Source organism: Prosopis cineraria, unplaced genomic scaffold (genome assembly GCF_029017545.1).
Source record: "Prosopis cineraria cultivar Desert tree isolate PC_DT_omini unplaced genomic scaffold, ASM2901754v1 PC7, whole genome shotgun sequence".
NCBI lineage: Eukaryota > Viridiplantae > Streptophyta > Magnoliopsida > Fabales > Fabaceae > Prosopis > Prosopis cineraria.
Window position 1 is genome coordinate 38,403,199 of NW_026555338.1, and position 18,579 is coordinate 38,421,777.

At 34.7% G+C, this 18,579-nt stretch overlaps 1 protein-coding gene across 3 annotated transcripts; it reads right to left on the reverse strand.

Moving 5' to 3' along the window:
* Window positions 1–4,982: 4,982 nt before the first annotated feature.
* On the reverse strand, window positions 4,983–8,802 carry LOC129315880 (probable protein phosphatase 2C 4). 3 transcript variants are annotated; one of them, XM_054960014.1, is made up of 5 exons: window positions 8,418–8,802; window positions 6,201–7,919; window positions 5,986–6,099; window positions 5,468–5,732; window positions 4,983–5,385 (listed from the first exon to the last, which is right to left on the reverse strand). In XM_054960014.1, the coding sequence occupies exons 2-5, from the start codon at window positions 7,860–7,862 to the stop codon at window positions 5,270–5,272; spliced, it is 2,157 nt and encodes a 718-aa protein (XP_054815989.1). In that variant the 5' UTR covers window positions 7,863–7,919; window positions 8,418–8,802; the 3' UTR covers window positions 4,983–5,269. The 3 variants fall into 3 exon arrangements, with proteins under 3 accessions (XP_054815989.1, XP_054815988.1, XP_054815987.1); XM_054960013.1 differs by having other exon boundaries at window positions 6,201–8,257; XM_054960012.1 differs by having other exon boundaries at window positions 6,201–8,802.
* Window positions 8,803–18,579: the final 9,777 nt, after the last annotated feature.

Consider the following 18,579-nt stretch of genomic DNA (forward strand, 5'->3'; position numbering starts at 1 on the left):
AGCTGCAAGGCCTGTGTTTCAACTTTCAATGGAGCAATTAATGAAGCCAGGGCACTCACAAAGAGACGCCTACGTGGCCATTGCGTTCCAAATGGCCCGTGCCATGAAGCAGTGGCAGGGCCACAATATATGGGGACAAGTGTCTCTCAATGTCAAGAAATAATTTGAAAAAAATTACATTCAAAAATCACAGATGAAAATGGACGAGGAATGGATTAATGTTAAAATAAACATGCGTCCTTGTTGCTTTTTAAATAAGATTTGTTATAAAGTTTTGTTTGTAAATAACTTTTTTTTGAGTGATTTTTTAATATAATTCTCTCTATTAAAAATTTAGTATATAAATTTTAATATATTATTAAACGTTTATATTACTTCTTTTATCTCAAATTATAAAATACTTTTAAATAAAATTTTATATATTAATAAATTTTATTAAATATACTAAATGGTCTTATCTTTTTAAAATAAAAATATAAATTTTTAAAAATATATATAATTTAATATATTAAAAAAATTAAAAATTAATTATAAAAAGAAAAAGTAACGTTAAAATTGATGTATTTATAAAATTTTAATTTATTTAAAGTGCCTTACGTTTTAAAATAAAAAAATTTATTTAAAAGTATTTTATAATTTAAGACAAAAAAAAATGATATTTTGCATTTCCTGTTCTTGAATTTTAAGATATTGTACTTCCTCGTAGAGGAGTTTTGGTTGTTCAAACACCGGCTATGAGAGAGGTGAAGACGTTAAAGTTTGAGGGAATTATATAATTTTGTGACTTTGCAAAGTCGTGGAATTTGTCCTCTCTCTGCAATTCCTTGATTCATCGTTAAATCATTAATTCAATTTCACATCCCTTACTTGTGGTTCTTCAACACCTCCTTTGTTCCTCCTTTCACAAAATTCCACTGCCAGCCCCGCTCAGAGGATTCAAGAGTCCTTTCCATACCCTATAATTTACCAGTTTATGTCTCCATTATGTAATTTGTTCAATGAAAACTTATTCATATTAATTCTTATGTTATACCGGAATTCTGTTCTAACAAAATGATCTTTTTATTTCATATTTTAATAAATAGAATTTCTCATGAGAAGTTTTTTAGTTTAAAAATAATTTATAGTATCATGAAGTTTTTCAATTTAAATATTATAAAACTTCATTCAACTTAAAAAATAAACAAATTTAATTACTCCCACGTAACGAGGTGGTGGTGATGGACCTACGTAATCAAACATGTGCCGACCTTTTTGAGTTGCAAAAGTGACGTGGGAAACTCACACGTTTTTGATTTTTGGGGCAACGGAAACTCTTTCCTTCACAGTTCACACCATATTCCTTCCCATCACAATATAAAATATTAATAATTAATTTATACTTTTTAAAAAATATTAGTTAAAATTTTATTTTTTTAATTTTTATATTTTTTAAATCATACTCTCATTAAATATCTTATATTAAAGCATTAATACATAATTTTTTTTAAAAATAAAGTAATAAATGAAATAGGATATGATAAAAAAATTGTACTTCCTCCATTCAAAAATATAAGAAATTTTTTAAAGAGTTAGATGTTAAAAATATAAATTTTTAGTTTTTTAAAGTGTAATTATTGCTTTGTTATCAAAATTGTCCATATTAATAATGACTTTATATTTATTGTAGGGTGTTTAATAGAGATAAATATAAAAAAATTAGGTTACTTAAAAAATAGATAATTACTTTATTGAGAGGTGAGATTTGATTAAAAATATTTTATATTTTTACCAAAAAGAGTAATAGTTATTCAGTATTTTATATTTTAAATAAAGCAAGACTTTTTTAAAAAAAATTGATAAGTATGTAATACTATTTTCATCTCATCCATGTCACATCTTAGGACTTGAGATGAAAAAAAAATAGTGTTTATTATTTTATAAAAGGACTTGAAATAAAGGAAAAATAGTGTTTGCTATTTTATATAAGGACTTGAGATGAAGGAAAAATAGTGGTTACTATTATATATGAGGCTAAGGTGCAAATATTTCATTAATGTTTCTAGCCAGGCGAACGACATATTCTTAATTATATTTTGATGCAATTTTACTTTAACAACATCTTTTTCATTTTAATATAATGTTGCCCATCATCCATAGTAATCGTCATAAATTACATTTGATTGTTAAAAGTAGTATTGGTAGCCACATCATGGCATATTTTTTAAAAAAAAAAAAACACACACACACACACACACATCCACCTCAGATATTCTTCCTCATTGCAGCCTTCTTCATCCCAAACGAAATCAAGAACATAGATCAAGAACCAAAGATCTAAATCCAGAACAAAACCATAAAATGAAAAACCATCACTTAGGTCTTCTCGTCACCCTCAAAGTAGCAAATTGAGAGCATACAGCTTGGAGTTCATATCACCGGGGTTGACATAATGGAGAAATCAAGCACAGAAAAATCAGAAAAGTGAAATCAAAAGAGAAATCTTGGGTTTCGACCACTTCTCGTGTCAAAATCCCTCCTTTTATCGCTAACCTCCCTTACCTCCGCCAAACTTGCCTAACCCAATCCCATCAAAAACTCAAATAGACCTAGACAACACGAGAACGCGTTCAGCTTGAGAGCAAAACCATCAACCCTCCTCTCTAGCTTCAAATTCAACTCATCACTTCCTCTTCCTCAATCTTGATTTGTCTCTGCCGTACACCCATATTGCTCTCAACCTAGATCATAGATCGACGAAGCCATTATCCTCTGTGATTTCTTGAAATTCTTAGATCTCCTTGTGCACTAGTCTTTCTATTATTCATACATACGAAGCACACACACACACACACATACGTGAGAACAGGTTGGTCGTCATCTGGTAAAAAACAAAAGCTATGAAGGGATTGACAACAAGCATAGGGGACACGGTCTTGCGGTATTGTGGGGTGGTGTTGTTGACTCTGATACTATTAAGGACCATAAGAGAGAGCTCCATGGTGGACATCAAAGAAGAGGCTTCCTGTGCCGTCCGAGGAAACTAGCTGGGTGATCGGCCGTGCAACAAGATATACATGGTGGGAGAAGGCGAGACCCTCACAACCATCAACGACAAGTGTGGCAACCCATTTATTGTGGAGTAGAATCCCCTTATCCATGACTCGGATGATGTATTCCCTAGCCTCGTCATCAAAATTACACCCATCAACTCTCCAAATTGTGACGTTACTCAAGCTGAATTGTGTCGGAGTTGCGGTAGGATGCTTGAAGAAGAAGAAGATGTGAAATGTCGGCGGTTTCAAAGACACGATTGGAGTGGGCCACCATCACTAGCTTTAGTGAAGTTTTAAGGGGAAGAGGAGGAGCAAGCGACGACAATGGTAGGCCAAAAGGAGAGCATTGAAGTAGGTATTGAGATTCGAGGAGGATGAAGAAATGGGAGGGAAGAGGAGGACGATGAGACTTCCGCAAATGGGATCTAGGTTTGGTCCGTTGGGAGGAGAGAAGACAAAGGGTTAAGGGAGACGAGTGACACGAGGACTGGTTGCATGGCAGATAACAGTCAAATTTTTTAACTCTAACAGTCAACACAGTCAAATTGTAATGATAGGGCGAGATTGTACCTGAATGAAAACATTTAAGAGAAACTGTGCTAAAAAATAGTTTAGGATATTAAATTCAGCTGTCTAGAAACATTAAAAGTATATTTGTATCTTAATCCTTTTATATATCAGCATGTTACACAAAATATTAAATTAATTTAATATAGAATAAATGTAAGTTGTTTTGTTAAATCGTTTTAAACCAGTGAAATTAATTTAAAACACCACAACACAAACACAACCTCAGTGAAAAGAATTTATTCGAGCAGTGGATTTAAAAGAAGAAACAAGGAGTGATTTGGCATTCGGGGGAATATTTTGATTCAAAGGACAATGATTCAACATTTGCAAGTGGGAAAACCAGGCGTGGCCACCTTCTACACAACCCATTTGTCTCTATGCCATTTCTCTTACCTATTTTTTCGCACCAAACTAGATTTTTTTGGCACCCATCCTAAGTTACAAAATACTTAAAAAATTACATGTACCAGTAAAATTTATTAAATATATTTTATAATTTTATTTTTTTAAAATAAAATTACAAAGTTTTAAAAAGGCTCTTAATTTGATATTTCATTTGTAAAAAAATATTAAAAAAATATAATGAAAAAGTGATATTATAAAAGTATCATTAATAAAATTTTATATTTATCAGAATGTCATATATTTTGAGATGTCAAATCTCTCCCAAAAATCTCTTATAATTTAAATTGAGGATAGTATTTTTTTTTATTTCATTTTTTTATAAGCATAATGTTTCCCGCTTAAAAAATATATATTTTTGCTGGATTAAACTCAACAATTTTACCAAAGCATACATTCAAGAAAAATAAACAAAAAAACCAAGTAAATAATATTTCGTTTTTGAGAAAAATAAATTTTCCCGTCATTGGATCACGGAATGTGGGAATGAAATTGACTTGAATTATTTTAATTATTTCATGATGAGTGATAAGGAAAGCACAATCAGGGGCCAACCTTGGTGGTTGACTAATTAATCTAAGAACCAATCATGAGAGATGACACAATGGAACCTCAAATATCCGAACCAACTCGCGCGTTCTAAGCCGCGGTGTAGCACTACGCAGCACGATGGCAATCCCCATAATCTTTTTATGAGTCCATATACTACTTTTTACAAAGAAATACAAATACAGGAGTGAAAAGCATTGTTTGGAATGGAGTTGAGTTGGGAAGTTGAACTTGGTGATAGACCCATGATGCAGATGCACTGGGCAATATAATAGGATTTATTTTAGGAGCAACTAATGCCAGTGGTTCAGACGACGCATCTAATGCCCACCTTCCTCGCCTGCCCTGCATTTACTCCCGGCTTAGATGGTTTCATTTTTCATCCATCAACCAGCCCCACAAGTTACTACAATATTTTATACATAATTTAATTTAACCAAATATTATTAGATTTTCCTCTAATGAATGACTTGGCCAGAAAATTACAATTCACTGTAAGATAGTAGACTCAGAATGAACAACTTTACATCCCTCGCCACCCACTACATTGCCCAAGCAAGTCCCTCGGGCTCCATCCCAGAGCTTACCTGCCATGTTACAAAAGGCGAGGAGAGAGGTGAAACAAAACAACAGCAGCAAAAATGAAATGCGTGACCATTCGTCACTATACATCTCTCCGTTTTCTCCCTCAAGTATATGGATTTCCATTATCGTTATACACAGGATCTCCATATCCTTCCCTCCAGAGAAATAACAATGATAGACACATCATCATGGTAACGACGCCTGTCTCCCTGTGGTATTTCCAGCAATTCGTGGAAGTCCAGACCTGCAGGCAATAGACTTTGTGAACAATGGTCCCTTCATTTGTCAAAAGGCATAAGCGTAGTTAGATGAGAGATTAGACGTACCGGCTTTCTTTGCAGCGCGGAAGAGAACTTCTTCGACCAGATGCTGTGCTGGGTCTCCCTCGGGTTGCAGCGTGATGAACAGCTCCACTTCAGCCACAGCTTCTTCGTTCGTCAAGTACTGATAAAGTCCATCCGATGACAGTATCAAAAATTTATCCTTCGGGCCTAACCTGTGGTGCTTTAGGTACGGCCGGCACGTGATGTAAGGTGAAGTTCCCACATAGTCTATTCTGAACGTCTCCAGAAGCGCATTGTTCCACTTTGCCTGCCACATTTCAAATAGCATGAAGCAATCAGAACATCATGCCTAGAGGCAAATCCAAAAATGAAAACCCGTCCATCATATTTGGAAATATCTCTAGTTTCTGAAGACCCATTGAGATACCTCGCACGGCACATGGCAGTATGTCCGTGTTATTATTATTAGTATCATTCACACGACAGGAATCACGCATACATTGTTGATACTACATTGTTATTGCCTATGTCAAAGATTGGAATTATAGCGCAATACCGACCTGTTTGAGATATCCGGCACCAAATGCCCTGGTAACCTTCAGAGAACCCTTGACTCGATCATTTAACACTGCACAAGCATCGTCTGGGTGTTCTCTCTGTATTCTCTGGACTTCCTGAAAAATAAATTAACACTTGTTTTAATCAAGGTGAACGGTAAAACAAAAAACAAAAAAAACTGGCTCCGCACGCTTAAACAATGAGCTGGTGGACTTACTTCCTCGACATTGGTACAATGATCCTTGGTTAGCTGAAACGCACTCAGACTGGGCACCAAATTTGATCTATCATCGTCCAAACGTTCAAGATCATGCATTGTTTCTTCATTGATCCTCTCCAAGTCCTGCTTTATTTTGCCGAGCCAATAATCAGGCTCTGCCTTTTGACCCAATACAGCTCTACTGTCGCCCACGTTCATCACATAAACATCCTCTCCTTTCATTAACATTACAAGAACACACGAACCCATCAGAGCTAGCTCCGGATTTTCCAGGACCATCTTATCCGCAATTTCTAAGTAAGACTCCTCTGTTTTTCTTAGAGCTTCCGAAAGAGCTTCCAATACATCTGAATGATTTATTGGGTTGGTACAGTCATCAGAACCAGATCGATTCAGCTGTTCCTTTAATCGCTTATCAAGCTCTACTCTTTCACGATCCCACTCGCACTTCCACCTTCTCTGATTCTCCTCCCATTTCTTTGTCGCCCCTCTATACTTGCTCTTACAATTCTTACCTTGCCTTCGCTTATCAATATTCGCATCTCCACTTGTGCACACATCACCCTCCTGCTCAACACATTGAGAACAAGCATTTACCATCCTATCCTTCCCAACATCACTATCACTGCTCTGTAACGATTGTCCCACTTCAAAATTAGAAATGTTCGCCGGAAGACCGGACGTGTCGGGGGTGCCGTTGGAGGATTCAGACCCGTCGTCCCATAATAATCCCTTCAATTCTTTATGAACAGCACCATACAAATTAGATAGAAGGTAATCGGGAGCATCAGGACCATTAAAACCATCGTAAATCCCCACGAAGACCCAACCGTGCTCCTCTGACACCACAACGTGGACTCGATCCTCACCCGCTTTCCCTTGAGCCCATTGAAGATTTTGACTTTCCATCGACTCATCGTCTTCCAAACTACCATCGCTGCTGAAATTCACACTGCTTACCATCAGATTCTCGTTGTGCCTTTCTGGTTCGATAATCCACTCCGGCTCTTTAATCCCTTTGATCGAAGGGACAATCGAGTGTTGTCCCTGAGATAATGTCTTCGAAATCGCCCTCTGAAGAACTCGAATCCATCGGCTCTTTCGCGTTCTGGGTCTAAACGCATAACCCCCGTGAGAGTAGCTTCTTTGAAATTGATCAGAACTACCCCTTTCCATCGGACCCGAAAACAAGCCCCGATCGATTGGACCCGACATAAATCCACGCTCTATTGGACCTGACATAAACCCTCTTTCCAGCGGACCCGATCCAGGAATCAGACCAAGATTTCCCGAGAAGGGACCGGAGTTCATGAGAGTTCTGGGGATTGGCTGCAGGGGAAGGGAAGCAAAAGAAGTCGAGCTCTCGAAAGCTGCAGCTCTATCGATACAACCGTAAGAGTACAAATCAACGAAGGCTGTCGAAAGAGGGGTGGACGTGTTGGCACTCACAGATGCGCCGGAGATTGTTCGGAAAGTGGTGGTCTCCTCACAGTGGACTTTAGACAAAGATAGACGTGTCGGGTCAGGCCTAACATAGCAGAAGGAGTGGCCAAGTCCCTCGTCAAGAGGCTGGGTGATCAAATAAGATATATCCTGCTTCCTTCGACGGCTTCCACCGCCGGTAAAGCAGACGGTCAACTTGCATATGCCGTTGCCCATCAGAAAATCAAGGAATCCAAGCGAATGACAAGGCTTAATACAAATAGATATTCATAGCTGCAAGGTGTAGATAGGAAACGTGAGAGGAAGGGGGGAAGAGAAGCTGAAGGTGTGAAGAAGAGGTGAAGAGAGAGAAGAAGACGTTGACTTTTAAATAAAAGTTTTCTGAAAATGAAAAAAAAAAAACCTCTCGTTTTCTACATAAAATAAATTCCTTCCGATTTTCGGTGTGTGGGGGGCATTGACTAGGTTAAGTCTCAAGTATGGAATCAAAATTTTTTATAAAAAAAATAAAATAAAATTGAAACGACCCTTTTGCCCCTGTGCACAAGTTGTTCCTCCTACCCTCCCCATGGTTCTCCTCCTGTCCCGGGTGTCGTCACGAACGCCGGTTACTGACAGCACAGAGAAACCAATAAATAAGGTAATGAAAGAAAAAACAGACTCGATGGCTTGAGAGAAAAGAGCTGGAGGACGGAGGCGATGCGATGATAAGGGGGATTTAATGAAAATTGCAGCAAAATCTCAAATCAATAATGGAAGCTTAACACTAACCGTGAGCTGCAGCAAAAACTCAGATCCACTCTGATTTTACAAAAATTGCACATTGGAAAGGCCCAAGATCGAAAGTAGAAATCTGAGGGGTTTTTTCCCAAAGCGAGGAGACCAAACGATGACGGTGAGGATCTGAGACTTATCGTTCGTAGGAGTGAACGAACCTGCCACCAGCGATGGAGCTGATATGGGGCGGGGAAGATGGGCAACTCTGGTGGTGTCTTTGGAAGCTACTTTCTTGATGAGGAGCTGAGTCACGTATGAGTTGAGGGCCGAAGCTTCGAAGGATGGAGACGAGGGCAAGTTCGTCGGTCGTGAGTGGAGGATCGTAGCTTCAAAGGATGGAAATGAGGGCATATGTGGTAAAAATGGTTGGGATTGAAAGGGGAGTGGGGATTCATGAGGTTATCGAAAGCTGATTCCCAAGTTTTGACTTTTTAGGCATGGTCATGAATTCTGGTGGGTCTGGGATCAAAAAAGTCAAAATGCTGTATATTAAAAAAAAAAAAGTAGTAATGATAATAATATCGGGTTGAAAAGCATAGGAGGATCACCGTTGGATAGAGCGGAGGACGCAGAAGCAAGCAGAGTTGACTTACACGTGGCATATGGTCATTGGATGGAAGTGTCAACCGGATGTTTCCATTTGTTTTCGTTAGGTAAAGGTGTTGTGGGGCCATTTTTTCAAATTTGGAGCGTTGAATTGACAGATGAATGGGAAGAGTTCATGGAGTGTTTAGGAATAAAAGCTACTATTTGCATTAGACTGATTAGTCCTTAGGTTAATATATTTCTTAATTTGGTGGTTCCGATTTTCCGAATTGAGCAATTAATTATTTACTGCTCATTGGAAGTTTATCAGTTGGCCAAAAGAATTAAAGTACTAAGCAATTAAATAATCTAAATTCGAGATCAAAACATCAAATGAAAGTGGATCAGCAAATAGAAAAAATAATAATAAAATCTTTTTAAATTATGTCAATGATAATTTGATCCTTTGAAATGTAATAATATTAATGAAGTTTTTAGAGATTTCTTTTTCAACAATTTTTTAAAAAAAGAAGATCATTTTACTCTTATTGAAAATAACAAAACCTAATTCCGACTTTTATTTAAAAAATCACAACTTTTATTCTGTAAATAAAAAAATTGAATAAAAAATTACATGTCAAATGTAATTTCTATTATTAAAAAATCATAAGTTTTGTTTAAGGAATAATAACTTTTATTATGTGAATAGTAAGAATTGAAGAAAAAATCACAATCTGTGTTGCGTAATTTCTATTATTAAAAAACATATTCTCAAAATAATAAACTCCATTGACAACTTTTGTTTAACGAACAACAACTTTTTTCAAAGAATTATAAGAATGGAATAAAAAATCATAATTTATCAATAAAGATAAAATGGCCTTTTCCTTAAAAAAGTCCTTGACAAAAAGGTTGTAATAGCACGGCTCATAACCCCTTATGCTAGCGAATGCGATGTTAGCACATGTCCCTTCATGGGTCCATGTGCGACTTTTTTCATGATAGTATATGGGTCACTACTCACCCCACCAAAAAGATTTTTTGAAACCTTTTCAGGAATCGAGCCCCCAACCCCCTCCTACCTTAGTGAAGTTGTTGGCCAACCCTAGTCCCAACTTCACTAAGGTAGGAGGGATTGGGAGCTCGATCCCTGGGAAGGTTTTAAAAGACTTTTTTGATGGGGTGGAGAATAACCCATATACTATCACGAGGAAAGTAGCACGTGAGCCCATAAAAGGACACCTGCCAACACCGCATTCGCTAGTGTAAGGGGCTAGGTGTTGTGCTGTTATATAAAAGGCGCCTTTTATGTAACAATTCTCACCCCACCTTCTAAGGTCTTTTGGACTGGGCTAACTCATCTCACTGGAGCGGAAGCCAGATTTTCTTCAAGGTGGTACTTGAGTTATTCTTCAACTCACCAAATTGGTCTTTTAGAGCCTTCCCAAACTCAAACCTCCAACCTCTATCATCTTAAGAAAGTTGAGACTAAGTTTAGTATCATTGGGTCAACTTCTTTAAGATGGTAGAGGTTGGAGGTTTAAGTTTGGAAAAGCTCCAAAAGACCTTTTTGGTAGGGTGAGGAATAACCCAAGTATCACTTGGGAAAAACTAATTTCCGCTACTGTGAGGTAGGTTGGCTTAATTCAAAAAACCCTCGAGAAGGTGGGGTGAGCGCTATCATAGAGGTCTCTAGAGGCTTAATTAATATTACAGCATTGTGAGAGATCAAAATATTATTTACATAATCTAGAGGAATTTTATTATCATTTTTCTCATAAAATACCCCTCCTGCCAAGGTTATTAAAGTCGCGCATCTAGTTAAATGAGTGATGAGGATGTAAACTTAAACTATAAACTCAATCATAAACTCATAAAATTTTATCTCTGTTAACAAATAGCTTTTAAAAATATATAGTTAAATAATTAAAATATAAATTCTGACTATATTTTAATTTAAATATATTTTAAATATAAATCATTAAAACTAAATTCATTCGCATTTATAGATTATCATACTCAGCATAGAATTTTAAAAATAAATCAATTTATTTTTGTTATTTTCTATTAATATTAGTTTTTCCTCTTATGAACCGGATTCAATCCCTTCTATAAATTGAGTTCTACACGATATATATATACGCATCTTGCTCAATGAGTTTATGAGTGAATTAATATGATTTTATAAGTTAAAAATATAAAAATGATAAACTCGTAAAGTCAATTCACGAGTTTAATCAAGTTTGATCTAGTTTAAATTTGTGAAGAAGATAATATAATTTTATAAATTAAAAACTAAAAAATATTGAAGAGTCAACTTGAAAATTTTAGAACAGTGCCTCCCCTTCTTTCCTTTTGTATATCTTCTCTTGTTTCTTTACTAACACCATTATTGGATAATCTACGCTGTCGGGCGGGGTTCACAAAATTTTCGCCTTGAAACGGGTTATTGAAATCGAAGCATTTTTATCCCTCCCATGTTGATTAAAACGGACGGGAAATACCAAGATAGAGTCCTGATATTTGATCAGAACCCTCCTACCATCACTCTCTCTCTTCTGACTCAATCTATTATATCCCCATGATATGCATGAATAATAGTTTAAGCTCCATGTTAATTGAAAACCATTTTATACACCTATCATCCATGCCCCATCTTAAACACGCATTTTATATTATTTCCTAAACATTTCAACTCGTTCATCTAAATGGACGTGCCTCACTAATTTTAATACGTCTAGAAAACTCCCCAAGTGTGTATAATGAATGAATGCCTGTTACATTATTTATATCTTATCCGGATCGATCAAACTTTCAGCAATATTCAATAATTAAAGACAAGACAACACGAAAATACAATGCTTCAATTAATTAGTTCATTTTCCAGTTATTTAATCTGCACTGAGAAACAAAAAGGCCCAATTGAATCATTTGCTTAAATATCTTGTTTTGAGCAAGTTAGATTACATGAACGAGGCGTGCCTGATCAAGCGTTATGAAACTGCATCGGAAAAGATTGACAGATTTTCGCGGGGGATGATGAAAGGAGAATGCGAACGTGAGCGCATCGAATGAGCAAATGAACTAGCTAGAGTCAGGCAATGAAACATTAAACAGGGCTACAAAATCGAGCGCTGGAGCGTTGAAGATGAACACACGAACATGGCGAAACTAACTGGGGTTTGAAAGATCCGGGGATGTTGCTGTGAGAGATTGAGGGTCTTTCACGGATGGCCGAACACTTCCCTTTATAACGTCCAAATTTTGCCGCTGGACTGCACAACGCTTAGCTGTCCGTTTATAACTTCACCTACGCTGTTGGATGAGACCATGTGTTGCCGGATTCAACAAAAGCTCTTCACAAATTCTCCATGAAGCATCGGCCTCAAGCATTCACCGAAGTTACAACGCGGATCTTTTTCTCTTGCTGAGCTCAGCCCACTACAATTGTGGTGCATCCGAAACTCACGCATCAGTGACTCATTTCCCGCTCTAAAACACGCGCAACCGATACGTGGCAAATAAAATGGCCGTAAAGGAAAATGGTTTGTACTGTATTTTAAGTAATTTTTAAATGATGTTAAATATATTTACAAAATTTAAAAAACCACAGACACATCCTCAGCGTGAAAGGAAATTAAATAGAATGGAAACAAGGGAAGAGTGATGGTGCGGTCGGGGGAATCGATGGAGAAGGTGAGGGATTCAAAGGAATAATGATTCAATATTTGCAAGTGGGAAAAGCAGCCGCAGCCACTAGCCACCTTCTCCACGACCTGTTTCCATTTGCATGTCCCACCAACCCTCTCCCACTTTCATCTCTTAATTTTCTAATAAAGATCTACCAACCAAGTAAGGCATATTTTATTTTTTTTAAGAGATTTTTTTTTGCTCATCTGGCTCGTGAATATTTTGGGCGGATTGATATCGAGCGTGAAATTGGATATTATTAATGTTGACGCGGAAAGCATCATGAGGGGACCGACCTCGTTGACTAACTAATGTAAGAACCAATAATAAGGAGACGGCACGATGACCTCAAAAATATGTCCACCAATTTGAGCATTCTAAACCAGCGGCACTACGGCACGAGCAGTCATTTAGCTGCAGCACGATCTCGTGCCAGCCCGAGGATGGATCTCCAATGACATGTATTGACTCTCAAGCTTCGCTTCCCCAAATTAATACTAATGCATTCGGATCCTGAAACTTGACTTTGATTAAGTGGACATTATTTTATATGGTGCTAGAGATCAGAGATGATCCCACTTGCTGCGACTTCAAACTCCAACCATGGATGCTCGCTGCTCGCTGGAGACTTTGTTTTATATTTGATCAAGTTTAGTGCGATCTTTGTTACTCGCCCACGCCAATTTCCTATGATCCCTAATGCTCTCCACTTCATCCATTATCTCTCTCTATTCACTTGGATATTTAAATTTTCTTCAAAAAAGAATGTGGGGGAGAGAGAAAGAGAAGGAGGGAAGGAACGGAATGAAGGAAGGAGTGGAAAGGCATGATGGGCTGCAGGCAGAGTGAATATGTCAAATGGGGATAAGGATTACGCGTTTTGTCTGTCACGTTCTGAGTTGACAATGGAGTCATTGTTTCATATATAGTCCAAATTCTGTCCTTCTTATCTTTGACTCTCCTCGCTCGATCTCTGCACTGGCTTAAATAATATACATACTATAAGCCAGCATCTATACCTTCTTATGATGAAATTAAAGTGATCGGGAAGGATTTTTTTTTTTTTTTACCAATTGTATTTTTCTCCCCGGAATCGAATCTTCCCACCAGCCGAGCGGTATTGCTTTTTGTTACATATATCAGAAGAAGTCTGTTGATCGTTAGCTTTGGTATCTAATTTCTTCCGGCTAGGCTTTTTTTTTTTGGTGGGAAAATATTAATAAACAACCCCGAAAAACTTTATTTTTTTATAAGTTGTAAGGGCTAACAAACTGATAAGTACAGTTATTGTTTTAGCTAGTACTAAATTATTGTCTAGTGTCCTTATAAGAAATTAATTTTTTTTAGTAATCCTTCATTAATATTCTTCCCCCCTCCCCCCCGATATTTTATCATTTTATTATTTTACACTGGAGCAAATATTTTCCCGCTGTGTTTGCGTTTGTGGGTCGTGTTTAGTCGGGATCAGTTTCAGTGCTCAGCACCAAAACACTGTTTGGCTTTTTTTTTTTTTGCTTTTTTAAACCACAAATTTATTATAATAATAATAAATAAATATTATAAAATTATTATTTTAATATTTAATAAACAAATAAATCTTAACATGTCAAAATTAAATATGAACAGGTTAACTTATTAAAATTTAACTTAAACAGTTCATATATAAATTTTGGTCTGAACAGCTCAGAACTGTATTGAAAAAATTAAAATTGTAAATACAAATATTTTTTTTTATTTTATTGACTTTGTACAATTGTTTATCTATGAGAGATGATATCATTCAAGGCATAATTAGGTATTAAATATACATACTTCTCTTAATGGGAATTTAAATATTGATTTACCACAATGTAAAAAACTAGCTCATTTTGCCAGACTTGACTCCTATTTTAAATTGTTCAGATCATTTTTTATTTTTTCAATACAGTTCTCAATATTTAAACCAAAATTTTTATTTAAACTATTCAGGTTTAATTTTAACATTTTAATATTTATTAATTTATTAAATATTAAAATAATAATTATTTATTATTATAATAAATTTGTGGTTTAAAAAAAGCAAAAGAAAAAAAAAACACTGTCAAACGCCAGTATTTTGGTGCTGAGCGCCACGGAGATGAGCATCGAAATTGAGCCCTATTTAGTCTTATGCGGTTGGGTCCTGTAGATTTGTTTTATCCGTGTGTTTCCCCCTCCTTCATGGGCAGATGAAACAGACAGCTGTACCAGAGTTGATTTCCTCCTCTTCTTTTTCTTTTTTCTGGATAAAGAGTTTATTTCTAATGTTCTTCATGCTAGCTAGTAACAATTGTTGGATGGGGTATGTTTGGAGAGTTTAAAAGTTTTAATATCTTCTAATGTTTTTAATAACAAAATTACTTTTTAAGTAAAATAGAGGATTTTAATTTTATAAAAAAATCATATTAAAATAATTACTCTTTATTAAGCTTGGCAATGCTCAAATGTTACCTTTATTCCTAATTATAAGATGATTTAATAAAATGAAGTTTTTCAATATTATTCTTCTCCTTATTATCTTTCTTTTTAATCATGTAAAGTTATATTAAATGAAAGATTTTTTTTAATTTGTATTTTTATTTTGAAAAAAATTGCAAAGTATATTAAATAAATTTTATTAACAAGTATATAATTTTATTTAAATTTATGTTATAAATTATAAATTAGGATATAAAAGTATGATACTGTAAAAACAACAAAAAAAGAATGAAGCACAAGGCCACAAAACATGTAACTTGTGAATTATTGGACCACTGGCACCATTAATTGCAATTGTTGGGATGAAAATAGGTTGGGTTGAGTTGGATTTTAGTTAAATAAACTTAAGCCTGTGTGGTATATTAGAAGCTTGAGCTTAACTTAAAACCCATATAAAATTTTTTTCATGACTTAAGCCTAAACTTATTTAAAGTTTGGCTTGACTTGACTTGAAAACATACTTTAGTAGATTTACATAAAAAGCTTTAAAAAACTCACAAGTTTTAGGATTATTAAAGCCTAAATATGTACAACATGGTTTATCAACTAAAATACATGATAAAGAAAAGGATTTATTAACTACAGTATAATACAACAATATAATAACAACATTAAAATCAATACATGCATAAATTGAATCTAATTAAAAACATAACGAAAAAACCATAAGTAAAAAATAACATATTGATTAAAAATCAAGTGATGAAACTAGTATATCATAAATATTTACCACACAAAAGATAATAAAAGAGAACATAGGCAAGGAAGAATCATCTAACTTTTTCGAGTTTGATCCAGAAGAAGAACAAGAAGGGATTTAAAAAAAAGGGGGATGGAGTTGATTGTGATTGAATTTCTAAATTAAATATCATATATTATATAGTATATGCACATGTAATATATTATGTAATAATACACATGTAAATAAGCTCACTTATAAGGTTAATAGGTAAAGTCTTATAAAAATATGCCTGACTTATTTATTTAAATAGATTTAATTAAAAATTTAAATCTGACCTGATTTATTTAACAAATAGACTTGACCTGGTTTAAAGTAAACCAACCTATATGCCCTTGATATCAAATTTCTGCCCCTTGCAATCGTGTCTTTTCCTTTGATCCTTTCCCCCGAGCACCTCGATCACTCTATCTTGAAACTTACCGACTTCTTCCCCAACGCCCGCACACCACAGACAAACTTTAAAAATAATTCTTCCTTCATTGTAATACTCCACATAAACTATTTTTAAATGTTTATTTTATTTTTAAATATACAAAGTCATGATCCTTTTAAATAATTAAATAATTTTATCTTTATCTTAAAAATTAAAAAAATTATTAATTGAGTACTCAATCCACTACCATCATGATATTAATTATAATATTATTAAAAATAAAAAATATTATATTTTTTTGTGATTTTAATCAACTAATAAATTTTCATTGATATATGAGATATGGTTTAAAAAAATTTATACATAAAAATAGATGGAGTAAATAAATAAAGAAGAATGGTAGAGAATACGATCAAGGCTGCAAAACAGTTGATTTTGACACAAAACAAAGAAAAGATTAGCCGGGAAAATAATCAAATGCAATTTTAGTTTTTATGCAAATCTTGGGAAAAATGGGTAGGAACCCTGCTATTCCAAAATTTACACATTGCATATTCTCTGCAAACTAATCATTACAGGGGGAGTATAATTTTTGCCTTGTCACGTCAAAACTAGTTTCATTTCAAAAAGTTTGAATGCATAATAAAAAAAAATCTGCCAATAACTTGGAAAAATATTTTGTAAAAATTTTATTTATAACCACTTAATCACATTTAATAAAAAAGTCTATTAAATTTTGAAAATTTATTTTAGATCAAGAGTATTAAAGTAAAATTAAAATGTAACGTAAAATTACTCATTGTCGCTCGTGGAATGCTTCCATACTCAATCATCACCCATCGCCTCTTTGCCCTCTGAAGACAACAATCTGAAGCAACGTACAACCCTCCAAATACATGATCCAGGATGAGGGTCTCTTTTCAAAAGCCCTCTTCACTCTCTTCGCCGTCACTCCCTCAACCTTCATCAGCCTTTGATTCCTCCAAGCTAGGCTGGACTTTGTAGTCATGTGGAATTACTTGAAAGAATCCATGAACACATATCTCTCTCAACTTAATCCAGTAAGGCAGTAACCGCTTGATGGGAAGGGGAAGTGCATTTACGGAATCCTCAGTTTCAGTTGGATGCTTTCAGAGTGAGTGTTATCTTTATTCCTTGCTTACAATATGATACGCGCTAAATGAAATGGATTAGATTTACATAACTTATCACATTACATTACAGTACATTGAGTTCACTTCAAAGTGTTGTTATATGACTTTGCAAGCATTCTAAAACTCTTAGAAGCTATTTTAAAGTCACCCTTACTAATCCAACTTTTAACCATAATCTTCTAAATAATTCATAAAATTAACCAAAATAGGTTACCCAGCCATATAGTTAAGCATTTTTTAAATTCCATTTGAAAAATTAACATAATTGAGATTCTAAGTATTTTATATGAAAATAAGGTAAAAAAAGCTTAATTGAATCTATTTTGACATTTAAAAGAGTTACGAAAGCAAGAGATACCATCTATTGTTTCAAAATAATTATAGTAGTTAAAAAAATAACAACCCAGGACATGGGAGACCACCACAGTGTGGTGGCCCTATACCATAACTTGTCTTCACTACGTCGCACACCATGGTGTATTGTACAAAATTTGCAATATGGCTATTGTCAAATGACAGTAGCTAGGGCCAATCTTTTGCTACTTCCAATTCTCCGTCTGATGTTCGATTAAGACGATTTAAGTATTTGCAGGAAATTCTTTTCAAACTCTAACTAATGGCACTAATCTTATTCTTAGATTATTACTCAATTAAAAGTTAAACGTCCATTTGCAAAACTACACATTTTACACTCAAAACCCTTACTTGGGTGTCTAAATTCCCAATCAAGTACCAAAAAAGCTTATAATTATAAACACACCCCAACCACATTCAATAAACTTAAGACTATCTGTGCAACACACTAAACAAGCATATAACACATATTTCTCAAATTTACTTCTCAACCCCTTGAGTTTAAAAAACATAAGGGGGTGATAATTGATATCAAAAGTCATTAATGTGCTTAACAATAATCAAATACATATATTCTACTTGTACTAATATTTTGGCCCCATATAAATATGTCAAACTTTACATCTAAAACCTAAGGCCTAAAATATACTAGTCCAACACTATCAACGCTTAGTACAAGTATAGCAAAATGAATATGATCTTAGTTGGAAAATATAATTTTAAATTACACATTAACATAATTAAAGGAAGGATATATACTAAGAATGTCAATCCCTAAGCTTCAATAGCTTTCCCTTAATTTATACTCGAGTTAAAGCCTGT

What these genes read in the sequence shown, in the direction of transcription:
- LOC129315880 (XM_054960014.1), bottom strand. Translation starts at nt 7,862, where the DNA reads ATGGGCAACGGCATATGCAAGTTGACCGTCTGCTTTACCGGCGGTGGA. An exon ending in ATTGTACCAATGTCGAGGAA is followed by an intron (nt 6,100 to 6,200) that starts GTAAGTCCACCA and finishes TTTATTTTTCAG; the next exon opens with GAAGTCCAGAGAATACAGAG. An exon ending in GTGCCGGATATCTCAAACAG is followed by an intron (nt 5,733 to 5,985) that starts GTCGGTATTGCG and finishes GAAATGTGGCAG; the next exon opens with GCAAAGTGGAACAATGCGCT.